Genomic DNA, 26970 nt, shown 5'->3' with positions numbered 1-26970 from the left:
GGTATGTCAGTGATGCCTTCCTTCCTCCTTTTTTCGTTCTCTCTTTCTTGTTCACTCGCGAGGAATACCGAACTTACCTACTATACCCCGCACTACCTAGATGTTCGAAAAATTCTCCAACCTTGACTTCGACTCTGCTGGCCATGGTGGTGAATATACCGTTCAGGTAACCATGATCCCTTCCATCGAACTTGAAAACACCCACTGACTGTCTGATCGAAAACTTTTAGGCGGGATTCGGATGGACAAACGGAGCTGCGTTATGGGTGACGAGCAGTTACGGATCTCTCTTGGTTACTCCAGCTTGAACCAGTCCGTTTTGGCTGCTGCTGGTGGTGGTGGGTCTGGCTCAGGTGGTTCTGGTTCAGGTGGCTCGGGTGGTAGCAACAGTGTTGTCGGTCTTGCGACTCGGAGTTCGATGATCACCATGATCGGTATGACCATTTTGGTTGCGATGACTTTGATGTAAGGGGGTGGGTTGGGTTATCCTTATCCTTCCTTGGAGGACACCTTCTGTTCTATCCAAAAAACAATCTTTAACGAACGAAAATGTTACGTTTGTTAATTGTGAAACTTTTTCTTCGAAACGACATTTTCCGCAAGGGCCACAGACTGGAATGAGAATGAAGTCGAAGGCTAGCCTGAATTCGAGTCAACTTCCAATCTATGAGTAGCCTGAGGGAGGCACCATACCTGTTGTACCATGGGAAATGACATGGTTGGTTTAGTCAGTGTGGGTGCTGCCCAGCCGTGTTCTCGAGACTTCTGAGAGAAGTCTTGAAAACTGGTCAGGACCGGGACCTGGACAACAGTCTCTCCGTTGTCGGTGCCTGAAACGGATGATTGAGCGATCGGTGATGGAGAGGACAGACTTGGGACAGACGCGGCTGCAAGCCACGTTTTCTTTCGGTGAGAGATCCTCTATCAACGTCATACCATTCCCAAACCTCACAACTCTAACCGGTATGACGTTTAGACAACACCCACCTGTGTCGAGCCACGTTTTCTGGACAATCGAGAGACTTGTGGGTTAAGGGGTCTCCTTGCCCACAGACCCCTTTCTGATAAAGGTATGAAATCCTAAATCAAACCCTATATCGACCCTTTACATTGCCCCCCCCCCCCCCCCAACCCTACCTCGATTCAGACGGAACGGCACCCTTTTCGCATCCCATATATCGTTTTCTATCACTCAAACTTCGGTTTTTTATCTCGATTTTCTGACACCATGGTTGAAACTCGGACCTCTGCACAAGCGCCTCCACATCCACCCATCCATTCGGAGCCGAGTCGACATTCACCTCCAACCTCTCCCAGTCCTGAACCAACACCAGACGAAAACGACCTCATTCCTGCAGAAATACTGACAGATTGGGTACGTGTCAAGTCACATCCTTACATCGGTGACCTATATAAGGTTCCCTATCATCACCTGGTGCCTGCTGACGCAGTGGGACAGGTTTATGTGCTGGTCACAAGTCTCACTAAAGGGAACTTTCGGAAGCTTCAGCGGATGGAGAGTTCATTCAAGGCTCCAGCAACGGCCGGTGACCTACCCGACTATTGTATGTATGCCCTCATCTCTCTTGTTCTAGTGCTCATAACAAGCTACAGTTCATTTCCTCGATCCACTCACTGACAAAGGAGTCATCTTGCGAGACCGGTATGGCAATGGATCTGAAGATCGCTGGGTCACGTACTGTAACGGCCCCAATAATTATGGGGTCGACTTGTTCGCTAGAGCGCAGAAACTAACAACGGACATTACGGGTCCATTGCATGCTGTTGAACCAGGGCCAAAAGGAACTGCATTTGAGAGACAAGGTCGTGCTATACGACTGGTCACTGGTCCCCGATGCTACTCTTTGGGCGTAATGGACCAGACGCAACGGTCTCTTGAAGCTCCGGCAGCCAGGGGGAAAGTCTTCAATCATGACATGGCAGATCCTGCCTTGCGAACGCATACCGATATCTTAGGTGTATGTCATTCCTTGCTCAGCTTTCAAACTCCTATTAACTGTCACTTAGCTAGGGGCAGAGTTGTCTGTGCAGGGTATCAAACGATTTGAACCTGAGATCTATGCCAAGCATGCTGTCCAGTCTGAGCTCGTCAATGCTCCTCGCGTCGGCAATGATTCCAATGTCATGTTTGCTCGTGCACAGCTCAACCTGGCCACACCAAACGACAAGGACTGTGAAGGTTGGTAGATCATATCATTTGTGTCTTGTGGCATTACGTGACTAACTGTTGTGGTTTATAGAAGGCGATCAGCTTTTTGAGGTAGGGGAGTCCAGCTCAGATGAATCAAATGCATCCCCTTCTGAGGACGACCGGAGGGCGGCACCTCCCATCCTCCCATCTGGTGAGTACTTTTCTGTCCCCTCAAGAGTACATATTGTTTACCACTGGGCGACAAATGTCAGACCAGGATTCATCCACAGACTTGGAATCAAGTGAACGCCTGTCGATTACTCGACGTAGCAAGCGCCTTCGAAAAGGTAAGGCTATCCTTGTAGTCAGGACTCTAAACAGCCTTCTGCAAGTACGAAGCGTCGATGCCTTCAGAGTCAGGGAGGGGCAGTTAGGAAAGCGGCAGCAAAACCCGCCAAGAAGGGGTTGGCAAAGAGCTTGGGTCGGTTTGGCGCACCTCATAATGATCCTAGGGACAGCCCCACCATGAAATCAGCATTGACATCGCTTTCGCCGAGTCGCCGCGATGTAGAACCAGACTACTTCCTCATCGTTGAGATTGGCATCGCCTGGCGTGTGCGTGCCTACACCACAACATTTTTCTCTGGACTGTATCTACACACTGGAATGCCTCCCCAATATGTTACCAGTGGTAAAAAAGAGGGCTCCGCTGAACACGTCCAGATCAACTTAGTTATGTATCCAGCACGAGCCCAGTTGGAAGGCACCTCCTCACAGGCACTGTTTGCTCTACCAAAGCCTGTGATAAACAACCTCGCTGTTGTTACACAAGAAATGAGAAAGCCTTGGTATGTTCTAGGTTGTTATACTGTAAGATTGATTGCTGACATGAGTTCAGGGTGACGACCACTGGAAATGTCTTTTGCAATTCAACCACACTTTCCACTGATGGAGCTGCATACATGGAACCAGAATCCTTGTTGCGTCAAGTCAGTCGGTCCATGTATCACTATGCGTTGGCTATTTTGCAACAATCCCAAGTACAACTGCTTCTACGTATCGATCATGAGATGTTCCTGAAGTCTATCAGCTTCTGGATTGGCAACGAACGTGTGGCTGCCGATTCAAACTGGACTTATGGTCCATGCTGGTCAGGGGAGGACGTCACTCCGGGTATCAAAGCAGCTTACAGTGACGACCGCTTGCCAACAACACCAGAGGGCTGGGCGGCTCTATTCAATTCTGATACGCCAACGGACGTTCCTTTTGGTAACCAGAACATACCTCGAGCAGTTAATGAGTGGGAGGATTTGAAGCGTGAGGTTGGTTCTACAATTCCATACTGGGCACTGAAAGCACATAAAGCAGCGTCTGGTGAGTTCTGAACCCTTGTAACACCAAATTGGTACTTATACATATCTGGCATTCTATAGAGCAGGAAAGCGCTCAGGGTATTGTTGCAAAGGGTGGTCAAAGGAAGGGAAAGAAGAAGGTTGTAGAAGCGCTAGACATTAATATCGCCTATGCCAGAGGACGTCCAAGTTAGTAAATTTGTGCTCACATAGACTGCTTCTTAATACAATTTCAGCTTCAAAGATATCGACATCTCGTCGCAAGCCTTGGACCAGAAAGCCAGCCTGTGAACATGAAGATGCAGATGGTCAGGGAGACAAAGAAGCGGGGTTAGATGGTGGGAGTGAAGAAGGCAGACATGGTGAGGATAATGCAGGGCCAAGCGGAAATTATGTTGGTGATGGAGACAATGAAAACATACTGGGCGAAGACCAGGAAGGCATGGAGGGTGAGGCCAGGATAACGGGTGGGAATGAACACGGTACTGATGGGGGGGGTTCATACAACACAAATGGGGACACCGTTCATCTTGAAGGGGGTGGTGAGGAGGGTGCTGCGATGGATGTCGATCACAATCACAGTATAAGGAATGGGGGGCATTGTGCTGGGGATCTTCTGCCTCTGTATCGTGATGAGCCAGACCACACCAATACTGTCTGCATATCGGCCCACACCCAGAATGTCTTGATGGGACGCAGTGGTACATTTTCCAAAAACCCTCTTTGTGATCAATCTAACAACCTTGTTGGTAGAACCTCAGCAGTTATCTGCCCTCGCACCAACGGTTCCCACCTATCCTCTTCCCTATGCAAATTTCCCGTGCAATACATTCGTTGAGTGCTTGTCGCCTGTGCTACTGCAGCGCGAACTTGACAATAAGGTACACCTTACTTCACAACTGCCACAACAATTTCCTCGTACTCTTGAGGAATGTCTACCAAGGCCAGATGCGTCTATCACTACATGGACTGCGTCTTATCATTCACTCCTCAGCCTTGATGTTCACGTCCAGCTCACACAGAACATCATCCATTTAAGTGTGATGCTCATCAATTTGATGATCTGTGAGTGGATCTCTGATACAATCAGAGGTCTCTTTCAGCCTGGTTCGGGTTTCAATCGCCTGTACCAGCGACTTAAACTCTGGGTGGAGACTCAGACAGGGCCTGTGGTCTTGGATCCAAGTGATTACTTTCCAGATCTAGTTTTTGGTGCAGAAGGTGGAGGGCAAGTTGATCTGCGACACCTTCATCCTCAGACTACATGCTATGCACTTGCTGCTAACCACTTGGCCATTAGAGTTCTTCTCCGTTGGATTTGTTGGCCCACAGCTTCATACCGTGTCTCCATGCATCGTGCACACTTCACTCGCCTTCTCCTAAACCATATCGGCCCCTTAGTCCTCTGGCTGGAAGGAACCTACCATGCATGGACAAAGCTAGACATTGTCAATGCACCTGTTACAATGCAGTCCTTGTCCACTTGGGCACAATCTGTACTGGCTTCACATAACATTTGCCTGAAAACTTCACAGGAAAACATTCTTCTGCAAAAAATAGACATGGTAATGTCTTCACGTGCTCTGGGTTCCACCACCTACAACTATCCAGTACAAGGATTACTTGTCAGCATGGGCAAGTCCTTGGGGCGAGTTGACACCTTAGATCGCGAAGATCTGTATGGTGCCACTGACACAATCATAGGCAAGTTGAGCCTGGATCGTTACTACTGCAAGTTACGTGCACTCCTTCCATTGACATTGCCCCCTTATCTTGGGATCGTCCAACTCATGACGGTGGTTGAAGACCAACCCTCTTTGGAGTGGGTCCAATTTGTGCAGTATGTTGTACAAGATGCAGACAAACGCCTACCTTTCCGTGACCTGGCCCCTTCACGCAAGCATATCCTTTCCTACTCCTCCACATTTTCTAGCCCATATCGAGTGCCACATCTACGGACTAAGGAAGGATTTTTCAGTGCATTGATTTATCGGGGCATCACACACAATACTCAATTTCTCTTGTCCAAGGAGTATCCCAGAGTCTTCCATGATCTGGAACACTGGCTTGCAGTGTATATCCCATTACAAGCACTACACTCCAAGCAGTACTTTTGTAATATGCAAGCATATTTCACCCCATGCCCATCACGCTCAGTGGATAATGTCACCAGATATTGGCAAGCAGCTCAGCGTCATGATCTTACCCAATGGCTCACTGGGACTCAAATGGCCTTTGGTACTGTGTATCGTTTGCTGCACAAAGGAACAATTCCTGCTGGAGTAAGGGGCCAGCGTCATGTCAACGCATTTCCAGGAATGGGATCCCTTTCCATCTATCTCCTGTGTGCTGATTATGCTGCAGCGGGTGTTATTGCAATGCCTACCTTTGATGAATTGGCCAGAGTCATGCTGGAGGTGAAGGGTGGTGCCTTGAAGGGTCTTAGGAACTTGGGATTTCAGTGTGACAGTGTTGAGGAGACGTCTGCAGCACTGTCTGCTGTGGATAGTGTCCTAAAAGACTTGTTTGAGGATGCAGAGCTTGCACAGATGAACTACAGTCTGCTAACCTTGGAGCACTCTCTGTGTAAGGATGGTATTCTTGAAGGCTCTGCTTTTGATGCTGTTTATTGCCATTTTGTAGACTTACATGGATCGGCAGAAGGTCGTTGGAATTAATGCATAGTGTTACCACGTCTATAAATGATCTGTACTTCTATTCTAACTCAAATGTTCACTAGTCTCTCCAGAACTCAGAATTTTCATGTGATGGGGGATACAGCCACAGCACTGCCATCAGTGGATGGAGTTATAAAAGTGTTGTTTATGCCAGATCAGGTCAAGGAGATGAACTACAATCCAGTAACCTTGGAGCACTCTCTATGTAAGGATGGAGTTCTTGATAGGATTGATTTTCAAGGGTATTATCGTTGTTTTGTAGAGTTGTTTGGCTTAGCACAATGTTGGCGGAATATGTATGGATATATCTCTGTTGTGCTAGATATATAAACTTGTAGTGACTCTATATATTAAAGAAGTTAAATTTTATTATTTTTCTATTTGATTGTGGAAAGCTGACTACTTTCCTTTTTGGTAAAAGACGTCCTTCATTCATGTTTCCCAAAGTAGTAAGCACAGCCTGACATAAGCAGCTTTCGTTTTGGTCAACACCATCACTTGTTCCAAAATTTGCCACTGCTTTCTCATCTTCTACAATGGAGTTTTCCTTTCACAGCAATATAGATCTAGTAGACATGGAGGATCCAGCCAAATGGCCACTTGTTCATCAACTTTCCTGGTATTCGCCTGCAACTTGCAATCTGGCCACAGTTCCTGAAGAACTCAGAGTTTGTGGTTAATTTGTTAGAGTTTTTTAACTGGAATCAATTATTTGGCTTTTCTAGGTAACAGTGGAGACAATAAGAAAGGATATTAAGGAAGCATTGAACACATCCTTGGTTGACTCTCTAGCAACCTTCAAATCTTCCTCTGCCAGCCCTGATATTCTGCGTATCCTTTTTGCTTTGAAATGTGTTGATATAGTGGGAAGAGTACTGAATGGGAAGAATGGGCTTTTGACTCAACATAGTGGGCTTTTATCTGGTTCAATGCAGGGGAGTTATATTCCACCACCAACAGTAGTACGTGTCAAACCTTCATTTTAACTTTCTGGCCTAACTATCTCTACAGAAAGGACTTAAAGAGCTTTATACATGGAAGGTCATGCTACAACGGGCATTCCAACATCTTAAACAGCTTCAAATTGATTCTGAAGCAGAACAGATTCCACAATTGCATGCTAGCCACCAAACAGAAGTAAACGTTATTCAGACTCAGGTGGACAACATTGCAGAGATGTTGAGCTCAGTGAGAGAGAGTCACAAACTTCTAGCAAGGGAGCAGGCTCTTCACAACTTCACTAGCGCAGCATTGTTTTTGCGTTTTATCTTCTTGGTGAGTTTGTCCCACTAATGGATAAATAAACTGGTGAGCTGACAAGCAGATTGTATAGGGGCTAGATGACATCCCTTCATCACAGACTGAATTTAAAAGTGTATTGGCCAAGTATGTATACTATAGCATTAGTAAAATTCAAACTAATGCTGTTTTATAGAATACAATTTAATGTTAATCTCTATACAGACAAGGTGGAACTGGATAAAAAGACCACAATTTCCGCAAGCAATCTCCGACAACCATTATATTGTGCAATTGCTATCTCACCTCTAATACTGTTGACACAACAAACTCTCACTTCAGGAAGAGTTGATCGAGAGCGTCTCTTGGTTGTAAGATCTGTTTATTTTTATTTGAGTATTCTACAGGATTTTAAAGTTGATTTATTGTTAGATCTGGCAATCATTGGGAAACTACAGGCCTCCAGCTCTCCAAGCTATAGAAGATAGACTATGGGAGGAACTGATAGATGTGGTGAAGGGCCTCAAGACTTCGTATGAAGCATTGAGTTCCTTCTTCCAATTCTACAACGAATACACTTTCCTTGATGAAGAAAGTCTGAAGTTTTTTGCTCCCAGTATTTGATTTTTTTTACTATCATCTGCTGTAATTCTGTTAATATTGCGTTGCTTATAGAACAATCTTTACAGTCATCTGCCCCAAAGACAATCCAGACACCAGATACTGCAAGTGTTCTACAAGAGAAGACATTACAGCCCTCTGCATTGGAAAGCAATAAAAATCCACCTAAACAGTTTGCTTCTGTTCCACCAGTGGCATCCTTTTCTAGTATTCCTTCTCCATCTCATTCATCCTCTCCTGGTGTTTCTTCCCCATCACATCCACCCTCTTCTGATGTTTCCTCCCCACCATATCTACCCTCTTCTGGTAGTTCACCCTCTCCTGGTATTGGTTCTCCATCACATATCTCCTTGCCAGATATTCTTCCTGAATCACGTCCACTCTTGCCGGATGTTACCCCTGTGGATATTTCTCCTGAATCACGTCCACTCTTGCCCAACATTTTTCCTGAATTATTTCCACTCTTGCCAGATGTTTCTTTTGAATCAGGTCCATCCTTGCCTGTTCCACCTCCTGAATCATGTCCACTCTTACCAGGTACTCCTCCAGAATCACATCCACCATCACGGAGTATTCCTTCTCCAATTCCTTCTCTATCACATCCACATGATGCACCACCTTCTGGCGTTTCTGCTTCACTACAGGAGGTGGATCAGTTGATGCATGACTTCGATCTACCACCATATGGACCACCACCCCCAAGAGTGGACTCTCCATTTAGTTCGCTTACGATTTGTTGGCCCGATTCTGAAGAAATATTTGGTCAAACATTTTGAATGCACACTCAGTAAAGTTGTTGGTGGAAATATAGTCTCTATTGTGTCCTTCTGGTAAACCAATGTCTGTCCACATATCTAATGAGAATTTAACATTAGTAATAGAAAGACATTAAGGCAAAAATGCTACCTCGCCAGTATTGTGAAAACCAGTTAACCTCAAAATATTGTATGATTAAAGAGGCCTGGCTTGGAGAAATACTAGCAACTCTGGCTTCAAAGACTTTTTTCATCTGTAGCCATTCATTCTCATCAGAGGCTCGTTGTAGTTCTCTAAAGGCCCAGCACAATTTGAACTTCTGAATACGAGAGAGCTTAGGCTTTGAAGAATCTGTAACGTTATCAACCTCCCATCGTAAAAGTGCCTTTAAAATAAATTAAGCTTCATTTATATAAGAAAAGCAGATTATACCTGAATGACATGAAACTGGCATAGACGGATAGAAACTTTAGACCAAACTGAGAAAGAAAAATAAGCTTTATTAGTATATACAATATTATAACTCACCTTGCTGAAGAGCATTTTTCTCTGCCTTGGACTTGTCAATCATAAAAAAAAGAGGATCCCATGATTTCTGGTTCACTACTGCTTGAGCCTGTTGTATAAGATCACTGGAAAAGGGAGCCAAAGCAGAATCCAGTTTATGAAGATCTGAAAAAGCTTTCTAGATTTAACCAAGTCAAATAAATAAAAGAACTTACCATTGACTAGTGCTAATGCTTCATTCTCTAGATTCTTCTTTACAGTTTTCAGAAAAAGCTTCAAAGTGTCTGTTTTTATATCTGCTGAAATATACACAGGTCCTGTTGGAAATCACATATTAGTTAACTATAAAAAAGTCAGAGAAATAAAATTCATACCAGGGACTAGCCGTTTATGAAAATCAGAGGTAATCAAAAAGGTAACTGGTGCTCTATTCTCATTTTTATTTCGCCAAGAAGAGTCTAGTCCAACTCCATTACGGGATCCATAGAGTAGAAGGGACTGAATAGCATATGTGCAATGAATACCAACTTGAAAAGAGTAGGGATCCTCTATTTCATAGTGATAGCTAATTATAATAAGAAAAGTGAGGAGTGGTATTCAGAGATTGAGAACAACCACATACTTGAAAATGAGATGAGGGCTATTGATTGCCAGCTGTTTGATAGCTAGCAAGGGATCATTAGTTAACCTCTCTCGTCTGCGGATATTTGCAACAATATTATTGATTTGTTTAGGAAATGGCAGTCGATATTGAGGATAGTTGTCCCAATGGTGATTGAGGGCTATAACACAAAGTTAGATGTATATAAAAACAGAAAAAGAATTCAGGAAATAAGTTACTTTTTTTAATATGAGAAGTAGTCATATTTTGAATCATACTATACTGCAATATAATTTGACGTAGATGATGGGACATCTCAAGATGCTCAACTGCAGCTTCAGGATGCTTTCCAAACCACCAAATATTGACAGTATTTAGATCATTTGACATGACTTCTGCCTATTGAAATATCACAGTTTGTAAGTAGAAATAGAAGAATAAAAAAGTAACATACATAGATTTTAACCTTGTGGGGATAAGAAGCCTTCTTTTTCTGTTTATCCTCATTTTCCTTATCAGAAGTCTCTTGATCACTGGTATCCTCGCTATCATCACTGCTATCACTGCTGCTGCTGATGCTGCTGCTACTGTCATCCTCATTGTTCTCTTCCATAATCTGTGGAACAGTCTGGTGTCCAGGTTTGTTCTGAGAAGGGAGCCTACTGCAACTGCCTAGACAGTAGTAAACTACACGGTAGACTGGAACAGGCTTTGATAGTGTTGAATTTAGAGGGGGTGGAGGTTTATGATCTGCTGTGTTCCATTGAAGCCTAAATGGTCGAGCTCTAATATCTTGAGGTCTATCACATGGGTGTCCCTGTAATAATATACTGACTTGTTCACAAATAGAATATTTCTTTGGTGAATAGTCATTTTTCTATATGTCAAACCATCTTGAGCAATATTGATCATATAGCAATAGAAAAACCTACCCAAGTATCATATTTTTGGTAGACTTCATTGGTATGAATATGAGCCACAATTTGATGTTTATGATGGTCTACTGCTTTGAGACCTATAGAAGGCATTTTTGATTGATTTTTTTCAAGATCAAAAGGATCAGGAAGAATTAAAGGATTTTCCAAGAGAAAGTGGACCGTATCAGCTTCCTCATCATCAATAGACTGGCCAGAGATTGAGGGGGATGGTGGTAGTCCAATGGAAATAGAATGAGAATGAGATAAAGAGGAAGCTCGGCTCTTTTTCTGTATTGGAGTATGGAGAGTGTCATCTTTTGAGGATTTCTTTCTTTTATGATGTTTTTTTGGCCGTCCACCCTAACATTAATAATCTTGAGTAAAAGTTTCTTTGTAATAACAAAAATCATATTCTGAATATTGACCTTATTGTAATTTACATTGTTAAGTAGACTTTCTTTTCTTGGCGATAGTAGTGTTGACCCTTTATAATATTTGCGATCTCTAGTATCGCTGACTTCCTCATCTTGATCAAGCTACAGGAGAAATAAGCAGAGTCATACATTAAATGTGTTGTTTTAACTTACTGAAGTCTGAACTATCTTTGACATGGAGATGAAAGAACTCGAAGGTGTTTCCTTTTTGGTAAAACTGACTGAAACAACAAGTTTCCAAAAGTAGAATATTACAATGGTGGTGGGCATCAGCCCTTATCTCGGTAACTCGCTTAATCCTCACAGGTGAAAAACCATGCTCAAAATCTGCAACTTGAGAGGTATCTTCTACATCAATAGCTATTTACATTAGGAGTGTATCTACATATTTAAACTAGTCCTATATACACATTATAGTTGGGGCTAATAGATTATATAAAAATATCATGAATATCTACCCTGGTTCAGTCATTGTGCACATTTCATTTGGGATGACCTAAATCTGATCCTTGTCTTCCATTTCTGCATCTTCTTGATCTAAAGGGTTGTCAATAATCTTTGGGGACCCAGGACTTAGAAGATGTAAGGATGCAGCAGTACTTGGTGGCAGATAATGTCTGTAACTGCATCCTCACCAGAGCTTAATTTAAAGCTCTACTAGTACACATATAGATATTTCCACTCAAATAAGAGTATGACAGCATAAAATCTAGCAATGGTATAAAACTCAACAAATATTGATGAATCTACACGATGCAGGACTATATAGTGGTTGTCAGAGTGGTGTAGTACTCCCTCAGATCTGTACCTGATGCTCAGTCATATGGTGCTTGGTCAGACCTGTAGATGGTGCTGGGTCAGACCTGTACCTGGGGCTCCATCAGACCTGTAGGTGGTGCTGGGTCAGACCTGTAGGTGGGGCTTGGTCAGACCTGTACATGGGGCTCAGTCAGACCTGCAGGTGGGCTTGGTCAGACCTGTACATGGGCTCCGTCAAACCTCAGTCAGTGTTTGGTCAGACCTCTATGTAGTGCTCCATCAGAAAGACATAATGCTTCCTACATCTGGAAATAGTTGCTCCATTAGTTTATTTCTGGGTGCTAGAATACAACAAAAATAAATGGCTTCATCAGACCTAAGTTCATGCTTCATTAGACTATAATCTGTGCTTAGTTAGAACATTTCTATGCTCCATTATATGTGTACTTGTTGCTTGGTTTGGTAATTTACATGGGCTCCATAGGTATATTTTCACAGTAAATATGGTTGCTACATATGGAAATTACTCATGCTCGGGTGGTCAATCCTGGCGCGAGAAACATATTTTGGAACTATTTCCCTTACAGTACGTCAATCTCATTGGGGTTGAAGATAATCGTGACACTGGTGCTTTGTTTGTAGAAAAAACAACGTAACCAACTTACCTCTGTAGGCGCAGATACATAACACAGGTCCGTGCCAGAACTGCAATACTACATAAACTGCTCCTTCCTCTGTCCCCCGTCGACGGAAGCCTTGCACGCAAGGTTTGTGGACTTTCCGCTCCTGGAGAGGGGAAGAGACCAAGATTATCCCAAGGCAGCCCCATTCGAAGGCCAGGAAATGCTGGTTCTCTTCGCTTGGGAGAAGGCAGAGTGTATTTGTAGAGCATTACATATATCTGGTGCACCAAATCTTTACATCCCTGTTGGTTTCATCTTGTTTCTCCCACAGAATATACTGGTGGGCTGGTAGACCGTTAGACACTAAACCGGATCACGCCGTGCTCGACTATAACAACCTAGCTCGCGGGCAAGAAAACTCCAAGATACGGTTCCCTTTCTTCATCAGCTGCGTTCTATTGTCCAGATCACTTCCGATACGAAGGGGCATTCTCAACTGAGTCTTGAGTCTAGATACAGTAATATACGCGCCGGAGTCACGCAAGGGTTTTGACAGGCATACTTCCTCTCTATGCAGCTCACAGCAACCATACCATCTGTCCACCTCTCCGATGCGCTCTTCAGTCGCCGCACTCCACATTGGATGGGAAGCGGATGCTCATCCCCAAATCCGAGCTTTTTGAATTCCATTGCTCTGTAATCCATAAAAAGAGGGCTTGGATGTGGTCTCACCCCAAAGCAATCTTCCTCCTTGTCAAAGCCACTCCCCTCCAAGGTCAATTATTCAAAATGTCCAACAGTATGGTCCTGCCCCCCATATTCCGTTCTAGTCTTGACAATTTTTGTGCAGCCAACTCCAAGCCGACTTTCAACGCCGTCATGCTGCCTCCCACTGCTCTCCTCAAGATAGAGGCTGAGGGAGTCACTTGGGTCAAAGCTCAATTCGCCCAGCTCAAAGCCCCACTTCCCGGAAAAGGTGCCGAAACTGCATTGACAATGGTCACGAATAACAAGAACCACCTTACTAGCGGTGAGCATTGGCTTGATATGTCCGGTGCTCTGAACATACAAACTCACGTCCTTTGCAGTCATGACTCCCAAATTCACCTTGAACGGATATGCCAGCCCCCGATGAGGTGACATACCCCAACTCTTTCGACATGAACTTCCCGCTCAATCGCGCCATCAACAAAGCAGTCCGTGAGGAGATCCAGGCTGAGCTTAGCACGTTGAACTTAGTGAAAGGCACCGTTATTTTTGCCATAAGCTGTGTTGTAGACACGGGCAGGGTCACCAAGGACAAGAAGAAGGTCGGGTGTAACAGGATCAGCGTCATGTCCAACAGACTACCCCATGAGGTCCAGTATGTTTACAAGCTTCGAGTCGCAGACATACCCAACCTTTTGATTGAAGCCGACAACTGGAACTTCAGCGGGGGATGGGTCGTGTCGGACGGCTGGAACGAGTTTGCTAACCGTGAAATCATCAATCGTCGTCTTGGGACCGAGGGCCGCCTCACCAAATGCACATATTCGGTGAAGGATCTGGAAGTTGGTGGCCAATCGGTCACAATTGGCTTTGGTACATGCCTTGACTCCATGAAAGAGTCGTACCCTGGGACGAACATCATCGCGTTCTGCAGTGGAGGCACGAACGAGGCAAAGATTCAGGACGCTTTCCATCAGGTACCTTTGGATACGTCGAGTCCACTAATTGGCCATGACGGATATCTCATCAATGATACGGATGGTTGGTCAGATATGAGTTCGGTTGCAGGGTTTAGAAAATGGAGCACCACCGACGTGTCGAATCCGAAGGCGAGGACAGCAGACGCCATCCCAAGTTACACTGAGACCATAGTCAACAATCCCCGCAATAATAAGCCCCTGAAGCGGACTCTTGTCGTCACCCAGCTGTGCGTCCGGCAATCCCTCATCCCACTCTTTACTCCATGATCCATAATCTTTCTGAGAAAGACCACAACGCGTTGGTAGACATTTGCCAAAAGGAGCTTGCTGTCAATAAAGCCAGCGGTTCTCTTCCCGCTAATGCGACTTAGTTGACTATGCTACAAGGTTCTTTTTGCACTTTAAAACAGTGCTATGGAGCGATATTTATCGTATTAAGAACTAGAGTGAGCCCGAATTGCTAGTTAAAGCTAGTGCCGCTAGTAGGATGTGCCGTAGGCACAGCTAGACCAGTTAGAGAGAGCTGTAGATCGTGTCAGAAAACTGTATGACCATTCAAAACCTGTAGAACACTATGAGCAGAGGACTTAAGTGGTAATTCACTGAGTTCTACTCTCTACATTCTACTATGCACTGGCATATCAAGGGATTGTACTATTAGAAGACTTGTAGTCTTCACAGAACCGTTCGTAGCAGAACTTAACAAAGTCAAAGGACCTTCATACTAGGAGTACCTACTTCTACGGGGGATTTAGTTGACAAGAAATCGGACATTGGACCACACAGACTAGGAGAAATTTGATATGACCGTAGATCAAGTCCCGATCTGAGGAAAAGACAAAAAGACATGATACAGATCCCAGATCACAGATAGAGTACCTAGGAACCAGGCAGGAATGAACAACGGATCTCGGAGTCCACGCTGTTCATGTGCTATGGCAATTCGGAACTCTGGATCCATATGCTGGAACTACTTGGACACACAAAGTCCATATGATTTGATAATGTCGAAATGCAGGATAAGGTCCGTAGGCAGGAAATACCATATGGTACGCCTATGTAGGTCCATTCTACATGCTGAAACAAGAATGAAGAACGGTCCAGATTGGTCCAAAACATATGATTCAAATACGGAAAAGCTCCGTAGACAAGATTCTGCACATGTAGCAGTCCCTAGCGATAAGCTTCCACATGGATTCATAGCTATGGTGCATTATTTTTAGAGATAAAACAAGTAGAGATAGGATTACAAAGCTAGCGTAGAAGTAGTATAAAAGCAGCTCATATATCCATAGATAAAAAAGTACTACCCATGCGTAGGAAAGTCCTGAGTGGGTTGCCCGTGAGTAACTGCTCTTGACACCAATAGAGAGATTTGCCCTGTCTTTGTGCAGTGAAACGATAAGATTTGATTTGAACTATACGAGACTGTCGAGGTCAAAACTAGAGAACTATCCGTCCGTAGGCCGCCGAGGTCTTGATTACTGTTTCGTGATCCGTCGAGGGTCTTAGCGTTCGTGTCCGTCGAGGGCAATAGTCTCCAATCGTTCGAATTAGTCTTACTGTAGACGAAATTCATAGTCCCACTTAGTCCACTGGACAATAAACAGAGCCCCTACAAACCTTAGAATCCCGTAGCTGTGGTGTTTTTACACTTGCAGTTACACATTGATTTCATAAGAACTTCATACGATACTGAGACTGTGATCTTGTGCGTAACCTTTGCCAAGCAGTCCACCCTTGCAATCTTTCCTGGTGTGTAGAGTTATTGATAGACTTTACACGGAGGTTTACTAGTTTTTGGGTTGATTTGGTGTTGGTGCTACTCCCGTAGCTCTGATATTAGGTTGACTCTTGAGTGGTATACTTCGCCCTTTACTGCTTCCCCTATAGATATTCTTCGGCTCTACAACGATGCCAAGCACCACATCGGGACGAATGGCTTCACGCCCATCCTTGCTGTCGAGGCTATGTTAAAGCAAAGCAACCCAGCGTACCCTCAGAAACCTATTCCTGAAGGGCCTCGTTCTTGGCAACCAACATACTGCACCCTTTTGTAGATAGACTCAGGTTCAGGCATCTGGAAAATCCAGATTTATTAATTAGTATGAACTAGTACTAATTAATAATAATCGATACTAATTGGCACTAATTCAATTAGTATGAATTAGTACTAATTAGTATGAATTCGCTAGGTTATTAAATTAATTCATACTAATTCATACTAATTAGTAGGCATTAGTAGGTAAATAAATTGTACATACTTCTGTATAGTGTACTATTTTATTACTATACTATATACTACATAGCGTACTGTTTTATTAGTATACTATACTATGATATTTTGAAGTAGAACCTAACTAATTTTAGTTACTTACTTACATTTATTAGTATTAGAACTACACTTGTCCGAAATTTTTCAAGTCCGAAATTTTTTCTAAGTCCACTATGCATACAAATATAATAGATATACTTATATATATCCTATTAAAGAGTTACAATAAGGTTATAGTAGTAACAGTGCTTATACTTATAATTTTCCTTAGACCGGGATTGAACCTGGTGCTAGCAGTTATGATTGTGTTACACCGGCGGGTACCCCATATAAGCGGTAACTTGTATTTCATCAGTTCCTGGTCAATTTAGATGATTCTGGGGTGGTTTTGGGGGTTTTTCCACCCCCCGAATTCGATTTTGAGCTTATCTAATTGTTCCCATCACTCCTTGAAGAGATAGTGCTTGTACTGTGTTGCAAAACAGTGTATATCATGTATTTTAATGAGAACTGATTCAATCCATGTTCATCTGGGATGTTTTCTAGGGTTCTTTGACCCTCTGAATCTGATTCTGGCCTTAGTTATTTTTTCCCACCACTCCCTGAATTGATATCATTGTTTGGCCAGAATTTTAACCATTTCAGCACTGTATAACCATGGTTGATGATAAAAATATTGGAGGTGGGTAGAACTATGTATTTTTGGGTGCTGAACTCGAATTTCCAATCAGCTTGATGATAGTATATCTCCCTACTGCACTATAAATAAATAAAATTTATTCCAAAATATCGGAAATAATATCCATTTATTTCAATGAAAACTGATCCATTTTGTGTAATCCTGGGCTGGTTTCTAGGGTTTCCTGACCCTCTAAATTTGACTATGAGGTTAGCTAAGCTCTCCCACCCCTCCCAGAATTGATACTCTGGTGTGATTCAATTTCTGATCAATCCAGCACTGTCTGAGTAAGGTAGGTGATAGAAATGGGTGAGATGGGTGGTAGTATGTGTTTTTGGGTGCAGAATCCAAATCCACAATCAGATTGATGATAGGATGTTTCCCTGTGACAATATAAATGAAAATATTTTATGCCCAAATATTGGAAATAATAGATATTCAATAAAGAAGGCAAATCAAATATTGAATCACAGGGAATTTGGGGGAATGTTCTGGATATATATAACAGCCTGCCTACCAATTTTTGGACCTTAGAAGTGACAGCTGACCCCCCTAGGCAAAAAAATGCTAAAAAAGCGAAAAATAATAGTTTGGCCTAGTAGTACCATCAGAATGGACTTCAAGTACTGTTTTAGACCAGTGTTCTGCTTTCTTTGTAAATGTCTTCAGTGACAGAAACTCTTACTACACTGTCTTCTAATATAAATCTAATTTACCCCTGCAATTCTGTGTAATAACCTATGCAAACCTTTTGCCCCAACTGCCCCAATTAGTGATTAGTATATAAAGTGTGGTTTTCTCTACCATTTTGGGTGATTACTTATGGAAAAACTCATAACTTTTTGCCCAATTAGTGCCAATTAGTGTCAATTAGTGATTAGTATCAATTAATAGAAATTAGTTTTGGATTAGTATCAATTAGTTTTGGATTAGTACAGATTATTACTAATTATTACTAATTACTACTAATATATAAAGTATGATTTTCTGGGTGATTATTTATGGAAAAACTCATATAACTTTTTGCCCAATTAGTGCCAATTAGTGCCAATTAGTGTCAATTAGTGATTAGTACGAATTAATAGAAATTAGTTTTGGATTAGTACAGATTATTACTAATTATTACTAATTAGTACTAATTAGTAAAGTAGGTTTTCTCTGATGTCGTGTAAGGTCTTAGTACTTTGGGTTTGGGACTCGTTATGCCATTGATACACGTGCTTCCGAGTCCGAGGTACGAGGACGAGGCTGTTGCTAACTTTTCTGAGCTTCTTAAGGGTGAGAATATATTTCCTTTTATATCCACTTTTGACCCACCTTTCACTGCAACCGCCATGATAGATGTATGATCAATGTCAAAATTTTCCATACTATAGTCTCTTATAAGACCTGGCTGACTTTGGTAGATTTATCTTGATCTGCATTTTGACATGATTGAGACTTAGGTATGAACATAACAACGATATGACGCATCCCAACAATGTCATGAATCAGTACTTCAGTAGTGAGGCAGCATAGATAGATAGAGTGTTGTTGCTCTTGATTTATGTTGTCACAATATTATGCTACAGTAGAATCTGCTCAATTTTCAATCGAGCCTCTTCTTCAACTTGCGAGGCTCTAGAGAGAAAAAATTTCTTATCGATCGAGTTGATCAGATATCGAGTCGGGATAAATCCGGCCCGATCTGCTGACCAGTTCGCCACGATCCGCCACGATCCCCGGTTGTGAAATTTGTAAGTCCGCACACTTGCTCCTTATGCATCCGAGGACTCTGTCAATCGTTCCTCTCATGATCAATTCTATTTTTTTTGCCAATAAAGTGTGCTTTATCTGACAGTGACTTTCTTCCCTGTCTCACTCTCCTGCATAGTCACGGACGAACAACCTAAAGTTTGGGTCCCAGATCAACAAGATGGCCACGGCGACTTGATGCCTTCCACCATTCCTACGAATGTTCGAGCTGTCGCCTTTCCCCAAAACCCTCTTCCAGAAAATCATGAACAGTCCGAGAAGAGACACCCCTGGGGTGTTGAGGTTAAACGGACGCTCACCCAGGAGGACAGAGAATTTTCAATTAGCAGCAGCTGGGTATGAGCATCTCGAACAATCATTTACCGAAGCCAAAGGAACAAGAAATCTCGACGAAAAGCTGATAGACGTAACGGAACACACACTCCCTATTGAATTGCTTGGTTCTCAGCTCAACACGGAGGTAGATACCAAGGAACCTGGGAACTCATTCAGGCTATTGGAACAAGAAGCAAGCGAAAGGTTAGCGAAAGATGGAAAGAATATGACTCCGCCGAAGAAGAAGAGTGCGCTTAGGAAGGTCAGTTCTTTTGTTCATATGAACTAGATAGATCAGTTGGACAGTTCTGATGATTCACGATTGCTAGTATATCGACCCTCTCCTGACTATGTTCAACGTCCTGTTGATTCTCGCCGATTATTCTGGAGTACATCCTTCTTGGCATTGATTTTAAGGTACGCCACGGTATTCTGTATACTCACCGCTCACGAAATCAAACGAAGTTCATCGGCTGGTATCCGGTTCAAAAACCCGAAGCTATCCTCGCGTCGTTCCTCCCTATGATTCCCCCTGCCTGCCATGTAGTTATGGATGGTACATTGTGAAACATCCCCGCGAGTGGGCTCGTGAAAGGCGATGTTGTCTTGATTGTACGTCGACCCTTTTCCTCTCCACATCTGAATGCATTGATGACAGAGTGTCAAATGTCTTAGAGAGTCGGAGACAAAATACCAGCAGATCTTGACATTTTTAGTGCCACAGATGTAAAAGTCGACAACAGCAGTCTCACAGGCGAGTCTGAACCGCAGGAACGACGGCCTTTAGTGACGGGGAGTAAGGCGAGACCCGTTGAGGCTGAAAATCTGGTTCGTTTTCCCCAATCGATTCGCGCTTCCCGGCTCATCGACTTATCATGCATAGGTTTTTAATTCAACTTTGGTGGTCAATGGGGAAGGATGGGGGGTTGTGGCGAGAACTGGGGACCATACTTTGATTGGTGGGTGTCCTGTGTCCTCTTATTGCTTCGAGTGTCACTTAATTGGAACTTACAAGTTACACCCGATGTTCAGGTCAGGTCACTAAGTTAACATCAGGAGAAGAGGGCAACGAAGCGCCGTTGGCGCGTGAAATCGGTCGCTTCGTTATCCAAATATCCGCGATCGCTATCACCTTTGCCATCATTTTCTTCGTTCGTTGGAATAACTACGGTTTACAAAGGAAGAGCCGCCCAGACTGTGACATCCGCCGTGTCAATATTGGTTGCTTTTGTCCCAGAAGGATTGCCTAGTGTTGTCACATTGCTCCTGAGTATTGCAGCGAAGAGGATATATAACAATAATATTTAAACGAACCTTCCTCGTCACCTCGGACTCGGCACCGCCAGCGGCCCCCCGCTGGCCCACATATTTCAATGTGAAATAGGAGGTTTATTGTCACCCACCTTGCTCGACACTATCATCATGCATATCCCAAACATCATATGTTCCGCGAAATCTGGAGGCGACTGGACGCAGAACGAGCTAGACGCGTTTAACATTCACGTTGTAGTTGAAGACATGGCCACCTTTTTCGGGTCTCCCAACTTGCCTGCGCCTACGGTAGATCCTATCATCCTCACAGATCTCTACACACCTTCTGGACCATTGACGAAATCTACCCGACTCTTCTTCCGTTACTTGGGAGATATTATAGGAAGTTTTCCTTACAGCTCTGCTATCGTTACTTTCACCTCGCATCTCCTTGGTTTGTTGGGCTATGACGAACCTGATCGTGTTCTACATCACCAGACAGAGATCCGCTTCATAATGTGTGGCGCGCGCGTTGAAGCTAAGCCGGATATCTGTCTTCTGGATAGTGACGACGAGTATATCCTTCTTGTTCAGGAGGACAAGGTATGTTGTACGATATGCTCGAGAAAGTGATCACGACTTGTTAATGTATTCCAAGCGTCGGAGGAGTACCGAAAATCCAGAGTCCCAGCTCATCGCAGGGGCAATAGCGGCGTTTCATGAGAACGACAGGCGTCGCAGTCTTCTAGGACTCCCGGCTGCACAGGCCAAAACATTCGTTGGGATCACTATTTTCAGCACTGTTCCGACATTCTACAAGATTCCTATCACGTCTGATCTCCTCCGATCTGTTAGGACCGGCCAATTCCCCCCTCAGCAAACCGTTGTTCACAAGCTAATCACTCCATTTCCATTTCGGAAAACCTACAGGAACGGAATGCACCCTTTGGAGAATCGGCGCATCGTTCTCCAGTGTTTTGAAGCTTTGAAGCGTTTCGTTTAGTACTAGTGAGTTTATGACATGTATAGAAATCATTCTGACTCTTGTTCTTTAAAATCCATCCACAACCGCTAGGCCCTAGCATTGCGTTGTGGCGCTTGTCATGAGAACGCTACTCTCGAGTCACCTCGGTAATAGCCTATGGGTCTCTGTTAAACCCCGAGAATCTTATAGCCCTCGGCAATGTTCTTTAATTAGTAGACAAACCTCTTTATAATGTAAAGTATAAAAGCAGAACGATCCTGTAATAACTTTAAACCTCTTGTTTCACCACTACATTCGTAAGCCCGTATACTCTGTAAGTTCATTGAAGGAAATAAACGGAGTACAGCCCTATTCCTTCACTCGCGTAAGTTACAGATACATTATAATCGGAACTGCCGGAACTTAAACTGATGCAACCCGAGCAATATCGACCCTCTCAGGAGCCGGTAGACTCTACTTAAGGCGATCAGCCGTCTTGTAAGTACTAATACCAAATATATAAACTAGGTAGATAGACTCTAGTAGAGTAGACGCACAGAGACGCATCTATTACTGAGGGTCGAGAGTAGCACGACTTTATAGATTGCTAGGACAATCACCCATTCACCAGCATCAAGTGGTCACAATACAACACTAGCGGTTGTGGATGAATTTTCAAGAACAAGAGTTAGAAGATTCTATATGCGCATCATAAATGGGAAGCTCACTACTAAACGAATAACTTCAAAGCTTCAAAACACTGCAGAGCCACGCGCCCATTCTCCAAGGGGCGCTTTCCGTACTGGTAGGTATTCGGAAATGAAGCGACTAGCTTGTAACAACGGGTTGCTGAGGGGGGGGACTGGCCGGTCATGATAGATCGGAGGAGATCAGACGTGATGGGAATCTTATAGAATGTCGGAACAGTGCTGAAAATAGTGATCCCAACGAATGTTTTGGCTTGTACAGCCAGGAATCCTAGAAGACTGCGACGCCTTTTGTTCTCATAAAACGCCGCTATTGCCCCCTGTAATGAGCTGGGACTCTGGATCTTCGGTAATCCTGCGACGCTTGAAATACAATACATTAACAAGTCGTGGTTATTTTCTCGATCATATTGTAGGACATACCTTATCACAAGAAGGATATACTCGTTGTTACCATCCAGAGGCCAGATGTCCGGTTTAGCATCAACGCGCACGCCATATCTCCACCCGTTGATGTAGAGCACGATCAGGTTCGCCATAGCCCAGCAAACAAAGGAGATGCGAGGTGAAAGTAACGATAGCGGAGTTCAAAGGAAAATTCCCTGTAGCATCTTTAAAGTAACGGAAGAAGAGTCGTTTTCGTCAATGGTCCAGGAGGTGTGTAGAGATCTGTGTAGATGATAGGATCTACCGTAGGTGCAGGCAAGTTGGGAGAGAAAAAGGTGGCTATGTCTTCAAATACAACGTGAACGTTGTACGCGTCCAGATTTCACGTCGAACGTACGATGTGTGCCATGATGGTAAGTTAAGTACACCACCAAAACCGGCCCATGTTGTACAGATATGTGCTACTTTATATATATCCCATAAATTCAATATATCGTGAACATATGTTGACCATGCCGTAATAATGCCGTAACACAGTCCAGCAAAGGAAATTCTGGCGTCCCTTGTTCCTCCTGTGATGGAAATGGGTCCAAATGGCATATTTTACCTACCAAAGGTCAATGTATGCAGGAGTAGGGCAGGAGGACCACTGGAAACATTTGTGCTGAGTATTTATGGCATTGTCATGTGACTCTACATATCGTGAACATATGTGGAGACAGATGGTGATTATATAAAGTAGCAGATATGTCAGCTATCTGTTCAACAATTGGCGGTGTAGGTAGAGACAGGTGACACGCTGTGACACGTAACTCCGGGCAGACTTATCTCACTCGGCAGAGCTAATTATTCGATGCAGTTTGCGACTCACCCAGGGCAAACGGTTGCAACCATTTCCAATGAAATCCGATCTTCAGTGCTCCGCACATCGAAAATACCCGACTACGGAGAAAGGGTCAACATCCACTTCTTAGCAACAGTCCATGCAGGTAAGTACGTGTTTCTCGTACTCATTTATAATCTTTCGTAGTTTGCTATTCAAATCGTCTTGTTCTGTTCACTTCGGAATACAGTCCCATATTTATCTGATTAACTGTTACCAGAACAATTCCCCCTCAAGCGATGCCAAAGAGTCATGAAGAAAAAACTTGCATTATTAAATTCTCGTGTCCTCGGACTCGTAGATGTCACCATACCACGATATGTATAATGCGAGGTATACTTGATCGACTTGAAGCATATTGTCAGAATGTAGCTCTGGCTGCTTCCGCAGAGCGCAGCGAGGAGGTCGGTCCAGACGATGGAAATGATTGCGGTTCGAATTGCCGACAGACAGAGGGTGGTCACCTTCGCTGGAAAACGCCCTTCTCCTCGTGAGTCATATCTTTACCTTGTGGAAATGTGGCTCTCCTTTCATTCCGAGGGTTTGATCCGTCCGAGTTCTTGCTCTTACTCTGTTGACCTCGGTAGAATGTGAATGAAGAAGAGATCATTACGGAGAAGCTTTGTGTTAGTTGCCAAAGTCTGTGTGCTAAAGCAACCAACAGCTATGGTATCTTGGCGTTACCCTATATATACGATGGATTATGGCTATGGACCTCATCGTGTCATACTCGTATCGGAATTCTCGTGTTCGCATCGGCCATGCATGATACACGCGTTTATGGCCGGGGGAGTTTGTCCGTTCAGTGCTGTCGCTTACTTTTATGGCTACCCTCGACATGCTGCTTTGATCGGCCAGTCACTATTCACAGCTTTCACCTCATGCCTCGATCCAAGCGATGGCCTGCAGGGAAGAACACGTGTGGAACAGGGCTGGACTTGGAGATATAAAACCTCGTCTTCCTTCACCTCAGCCGCAGAAAGCCTCCCCTCCGCACTGAGGTCGATGTTCGGATTTTCTTTCCCCTCCTGGCGTTCTAAGCCCCAGGACTTGGAGGCTGCCAAGATATCCACATCCACATCCAAGAAGAAAGCCTTACGTCTCGATACGTCTCTTATCAGTGCACCCATTCCTCGCACTCCCATATCTATCACAGGCTTTGATACGGTCGATGACAGTAGGGGTTACTGGCCACCTGGATCCAGTCCAACATCCTCAAGCCCTACTCGTGTTGGACCATCCAACATAGCTTGGTTGCGGAATGATGACTCTGAGAATGAGGGAGAAGGGAACGAGGAAGTGGTGGTGCGAAGGTTACCCATTCTCTATCCTCCTCTCCCAGCAGTCGTCCGGTTAGATGGTGAAGACCCCGCATACTATCCCGTGACGCGGTCCATGTCATCTCCGACACCACACACACACAATAACCCTTGGGATCTGGGCAGGAGATGGAATATGAACTGTGTACACAACGCAGGAAGCACACATTCACTTCGATTGGAAACGCAAACGCAAATGTATCATCGGCCTATGCTTTCTAATGGAAGTGCTTATTCATATCCTCTCATGAAACCTTTGTCCCCCATAATTGAACAAGATTATATATCTCCGTCGGCGGCCTTCAAAACGATCCCTCTGCCGTCTGTATCAGACGCGACCCATTCTACTTTGTCGACAGTCGCTCCTGCACCAAGTCTGACTGGTTCGAGTTCATCTGAGCGTATGTCGATTTCGCATTTAATGTTCATTTAACTTTGCACCCTGCTGATCGTACACAAGGTCCGTCCCCAGCACACTCTCACCCGTTCATTAGTCGGCCCGTTAATCGAAGTATCTCTCAAACGTCTCATAAATCCAATGCCTCTACTTCGAGTTCTGCTGCAGCACCTTCTTCATCTAACCTATCCCCTCTCGATTTTCGGTCCGACTCTTGCGGGCTCACTCCAACCCCAAGTGCGGAAGCCATTTTGCGAGCGAAGAAGTCATGTTCATGTTCTTTGTTCCCTCTGCCGGCTCTTCCTACCATTACTGCTGCTGGTAGCTCTGAAGAAGACGACGATGATCGGGATCAACTGTCGTTTGTGACCGCGAGTGATTCGACGCCGGTTCGACCGCTTTCTGCTGTCACTGTCACTAGGGGGGCTGAACCAACTGCGGAGGAGGAGGTGGAAGAGGAGGCGTGGACCACACCTCGACCACCCGTTGACCGGCCCTTCGTCATTTGCGTACCTCCGCCCGTGGCATTTGCGGAAAGTGGGAACTCGATGTCTATGATTCACTCACCAAGTCCAAGTTCAGCTGGTCCTGGTCCATCTCCTCCTCCTCCTCGGTCACCCCCGTCAGCGTCTTCATCTTTCATATACAGACGCTGGGAGCGTGAATACCCACCGATCGTGTTTAAAGTGCAGGAAAGAAAAAGACGAAGGTGGTGGACAGAAACGACGCCTGCGTTTTGGACTTTCTGGTTTGGGTTTTTGGTGTGTCCGCTTGCGTTGGTGTTGTGGCTTGTTGGAGGGTGGGGGTTTACGTTTTTTGGAGAGGTTCCCCCGCCGACCGAAAAGGTGGTGTCAGTTTGGGAGTTTTACTTCTGGAAGGGGGTGGATTCGATTTGGGGTTGCTGTGGGAGGAGGGGGAAGAGGCGGAAGGAAGGAAATGAGAGCTGTTCAGGTTTGGGTTCATCGTCTTTAAAGTGGAGTTGGGGAAGAGGGAGGTCCGGGAGGCCTGGCAAGCAGAAGGAGAAAGAGAGAGAGAGAGAAACGGTTTTGTCTCAGGGTTCCGGGAACACCAACGACCCCGAGTCGTGTCTGAGGCCTCCTCGTTGGGTAGCCGAGAAGCAAAGTTCTGATTTTCGGCGTGCAAGACTTAACGATCCGAAACGGTCGTTGAAAGGGATTTACTTTGGGTATCCTTTTGTCCCCCGCGATCCTGCTGCTGTGAAAGGAGATGGAAACGGTTCCCATACTCATACACATACTGAATTTTGGGTTTATCTGACGAAGCCTTTTGATTATATATACGGAGTCAAGTTGACTGAAGTTCATGGAAAGCCAGAGGGTGGGAGGAGGATGTTCGATCCGTGGATTCAGAGGTGTCGGTATGCGTTCTGTTATGGGCTTTTGGTTGCTTGTACGGGGTTGGCGTGTGGGACAGCGGTGCTTTTGGTGTATAATACGAGGTATGTTCGGTCGACTTGAAGTATACTATATCGTCACTTTATTGTATTGAATAAAATTGTAAACTATCAAACCGTGTACGCTTAAGAGTCTTTCGGAATTGGCACGAATTGGTTTCATTACGGTCCAAACTGTAAAGAACTGCTGCGCTAACTGTGTCAAGAAACATGCTCTGTGGTTACTATTTTGAACCATTTACCGTGTGTTGTTGTACTGGCGTTGACATGAGTTGGTATCATAAGTCTACCTGCTGC

At 44.3% G+C, this 26970-nt stretch overlaps 10 protein-coding genes across 10 annotated transcripts; 8 read left to right on the top strand and 2 right to left on the bottom strand.

Moving 5' to 3' along the window:
- Positions 1–100: 100 nt before the first annotated feature.
- Positions 101–469, top strand: E1B28_003332 (uncharacterized protein; the record flags this gene model as incomplete). The annotated part of the gene is made up of 2 exons (XM_043160306.1): positions 101–149; positions 231–469. The coding sequence occupies 2 exons, from the start codon at positions 101–103 to the stop codon at positions 467–469; spliced, it is 288 nt and encodes a 95-aa protein (XP_043002262.1).
- A 759-nt stretch (positions 470–1228) lies between these two features.
- E1B28_003331 (uncharacterized protein) lies at positions 1229–6182 on the top strand (the record flags this gene model as incomplete). The annotated part of the gene is made up of 10 exons (XM_043160305.1): positions 1229–1565; positions 1615–1979; positions 2029–2200; positions 2262–2363; positions 2425–2516; positions 2567–3000; positions 3051–3526; positions 3586–3693; positions 3741–4205; positions 4258–6182. 10 exons carry the CDS (start codon positions 1229–1231, stop codon positions 6180–6182), a joined length of 4476 nt encoding a protein of 1491 aa, XP_043002261.1.
- A 536-nt stretch (positions 6183–6718) lies between these two features.
- On the top strand, positions 6719–8818 carry E1B28_003330 (uncharacterized protein; the record flags this gene model as incomplete). The annotated part of the gene is made up of 7 exons (XM_043160304.1): positions 6719–6850; positions 6908–7144; positions 7194–7457; positions 7516–7568; positions 7618–7792; positions 7854–8037; positions 8097–8818. 7 exons carry the CDS (start codon positions 6719–6721, stop codon positions 8816–8818), a joined length of 1767 nt encoding a protein of 588 aa, XP_043002260.1.
- Positions 8819–8913: 95 nt separating this feature from the next.
- E1B28_003329 (uncharacterized protein) lies at positions 8914–10519 on the bottom strand (the record flags this gene model as incomplete). Its single annotated transcript, XM_043160303.1, has 8 exons — positions 8914–9183; positions 9231–9277; positions 9327–9470; positions 9521–9622; positions 9680–9870; positions 9928–10087; positions 10146–10305; positions 10361–10519. The coding sequence occupies 8 exons, from the start codon at positions 10517–10519 to the stop codon at positions 8914–8916; spliced, it is 1233 nt and encodes a 410-aa protein (XP_043002259.1).
- Positions 10520–13359: 2840 nt separating this feature from the next.
- Positions 13360–13774, top strand: E1B28_003328 (uncharacterized protein; the record flags this gene model as incomplete). Its single annotated transcript, XM_043160302.1, has 3 exons — positions 13360–13438; positions 13490–13669; positions 13728–13774. The coding sequence occupies 3 exons, from the start codon at positions 13360–13362 to the stop codon at positions 13772–13774; spliced, it is 306 nt and encodes a 101-aa protein (XP_043002258.1).
- A 25-nt stretch (positions 13775–13799) lies between these two features.
- E1B28_003327 (uncharacterized protein) lies at positions 13800–14594 on the top strand (the record flags this gene model as incomplete). Its single annotated transcript, XM_043160301.1, has 1 exon — positions 13800–14594. The coding sequence occupies one exon, from the start codon at positions 13800–13802 to the stop codon at positions 14592–14594; it is 795 nt and encodes a 264-aa protein (XP_043002257.1).
- A 4641-nt stretch (positions 14595–19235) lies between these two features.
- E1B28_003326 (uncharacterized protein) lies at positions 19236–19761 on the top strand (the record flags this gene model as incomplete). Its single annotated transcript, XM_043160300.1, has 2 exons — positions 19236–19613; positions 19681–19761. The coding sequence occupies 2 exons, from the start codon at positions 19236–19238 to the stop codon at positions 19759–19761; spliced, it is 459 nt and encodes a 152-aa protein (XP_043002256.1).
- A 508-nt stretch (positions 19762–20269) lies between these two features.
- On the top strand, positions 20270–21875 carry E1B28_003325 (uncharacterized protein). The gene is made up of 4 exons (XM_043160299.1): positions 20270–20310; positions 20367–21205; positions 21261–21610; positions 21678–21875. Exons 2-3 carry the CDS (start codon positions 20774–20776, stop codon positions 21603–21605), a joined length of 777 nt encoding a protein of 258 aa, XP_043002255.1. The 5' UTR covers positions 20270–20310; positions 20367–20773; the 3' UTR covers positions 21606–21610; positions 21678–21875.
- A 153-nt stretch (positions 21876–22028) lies between these two features.
- Positions 22029–23106, bottom strand: E1B28_003324 (uncharacterized protein). The gene is made up of 3 exons (XM_043160298.1): positions 22697–23106; positions 22295–22636; positions 22029–22220 (listed from the first exon to the last, which is right to left on the bottom strand). Exons 1-2 carry the CDS (start codon positions 22810–22812, stop codon positions 22297–22299), a joined length of 456 nt encoding a protein of 151 aa, XP_043002254.1. The 5' UTR covers positions 22813–23106; the 3' UTR covers positions 22029–22220; positions 22295–22296.
- A 372-nt stretch (positions 23107–23478) lies between these two features.
- E1B28_003323 (uncharacterized protein) lies at positions 23479–26788 on the top strand. Its single transcript, XM_043160297.1, has 3 exons — positions 23479–23649; positions 23764–25263; positions 25323–26788. The coding sequence occupies exons 2-3, from the start codon at positions 24138–24140 to the stop codon at positions 26735–26737; spliced, it is 2541 nt and encodes an 846-aa protein (XP_043002253.1). The 5' UTR covers positions 23479–23649; positions 23764–24137; the 3' UTR covers positions 26738–26788.
- The last annotated feature ends 182 nt before the right edge of the window (positions 26789–26970 follow it).

The sequence above is a fragment of the Marasmius oreades genome, chromosome 11 (assembly GCF_018924745.1).
Source record: "Marasmius oreades isolate 03SP1 chromosome 11, whole genome shotgun sequence".
Lineage (NCBI taxonomy): Eukaryota > Fungi > Basidiomycota > Agaricomycetes > Agaricales > Marasmiaceae > Marasmius > Marasmius oreades.
The sequence above is the reverse complement of the archived record's forward strand: the minus strand, read 5'-3'. Positions and strand labels throughout refer to the sequence as shown.

What these genes read in the sequence shown, in the direction of transcription:
- E1B28_003325 (XM_043160299.1), top strand. Translation starts at nt 20,774, where the DNA reads ATGCATATCCCAAACATCATATGTTCCGCGAAATCTGGAGGCGACTGG. An exon ending in TTCTTGTTCAGGAGGACAAG is followed by an intron (nt 21,206 to 21,260) that starts GTATGTTGTACG and finishes ATGTATTCCAAG; the next exon opens with CGTCGGAGGAGTACCGAAAA.
- E1B28_003324 (XM_043160298.1), bottom strand. Translation starts at nt 22,812, where the DNA reads ATGGCGAACCTGATCGTGCTCTACATCAACGGGTGGAGATATGGCGTG. An exon ending in TATATCCTTCTTGTGATAAG is followed by an intron (nt 22,637 to 22,696) that starts GTATGTCCTACA and finishes TTGTATTTCAAG; the next exon opens with CGTCGCAGGATTACCGAAGA.
- E1B28_003323 (XM_043160297.1), top strand. Translation starts at nt 24,138, where the DNA reads ATGAAGAAGAGATCATTACGGAGAAGCTTTGTGTTAGTTGCCAAAGTC. An exon ending in TGGTTCGAGTTCATCTGAGC is followed by an intron (nt 25,264 to 25,322) that starts GTATGTCGATTT and finishes ATCGTACACAAG; the next exon opens with GTCCGTCCCCAGCACACTCT.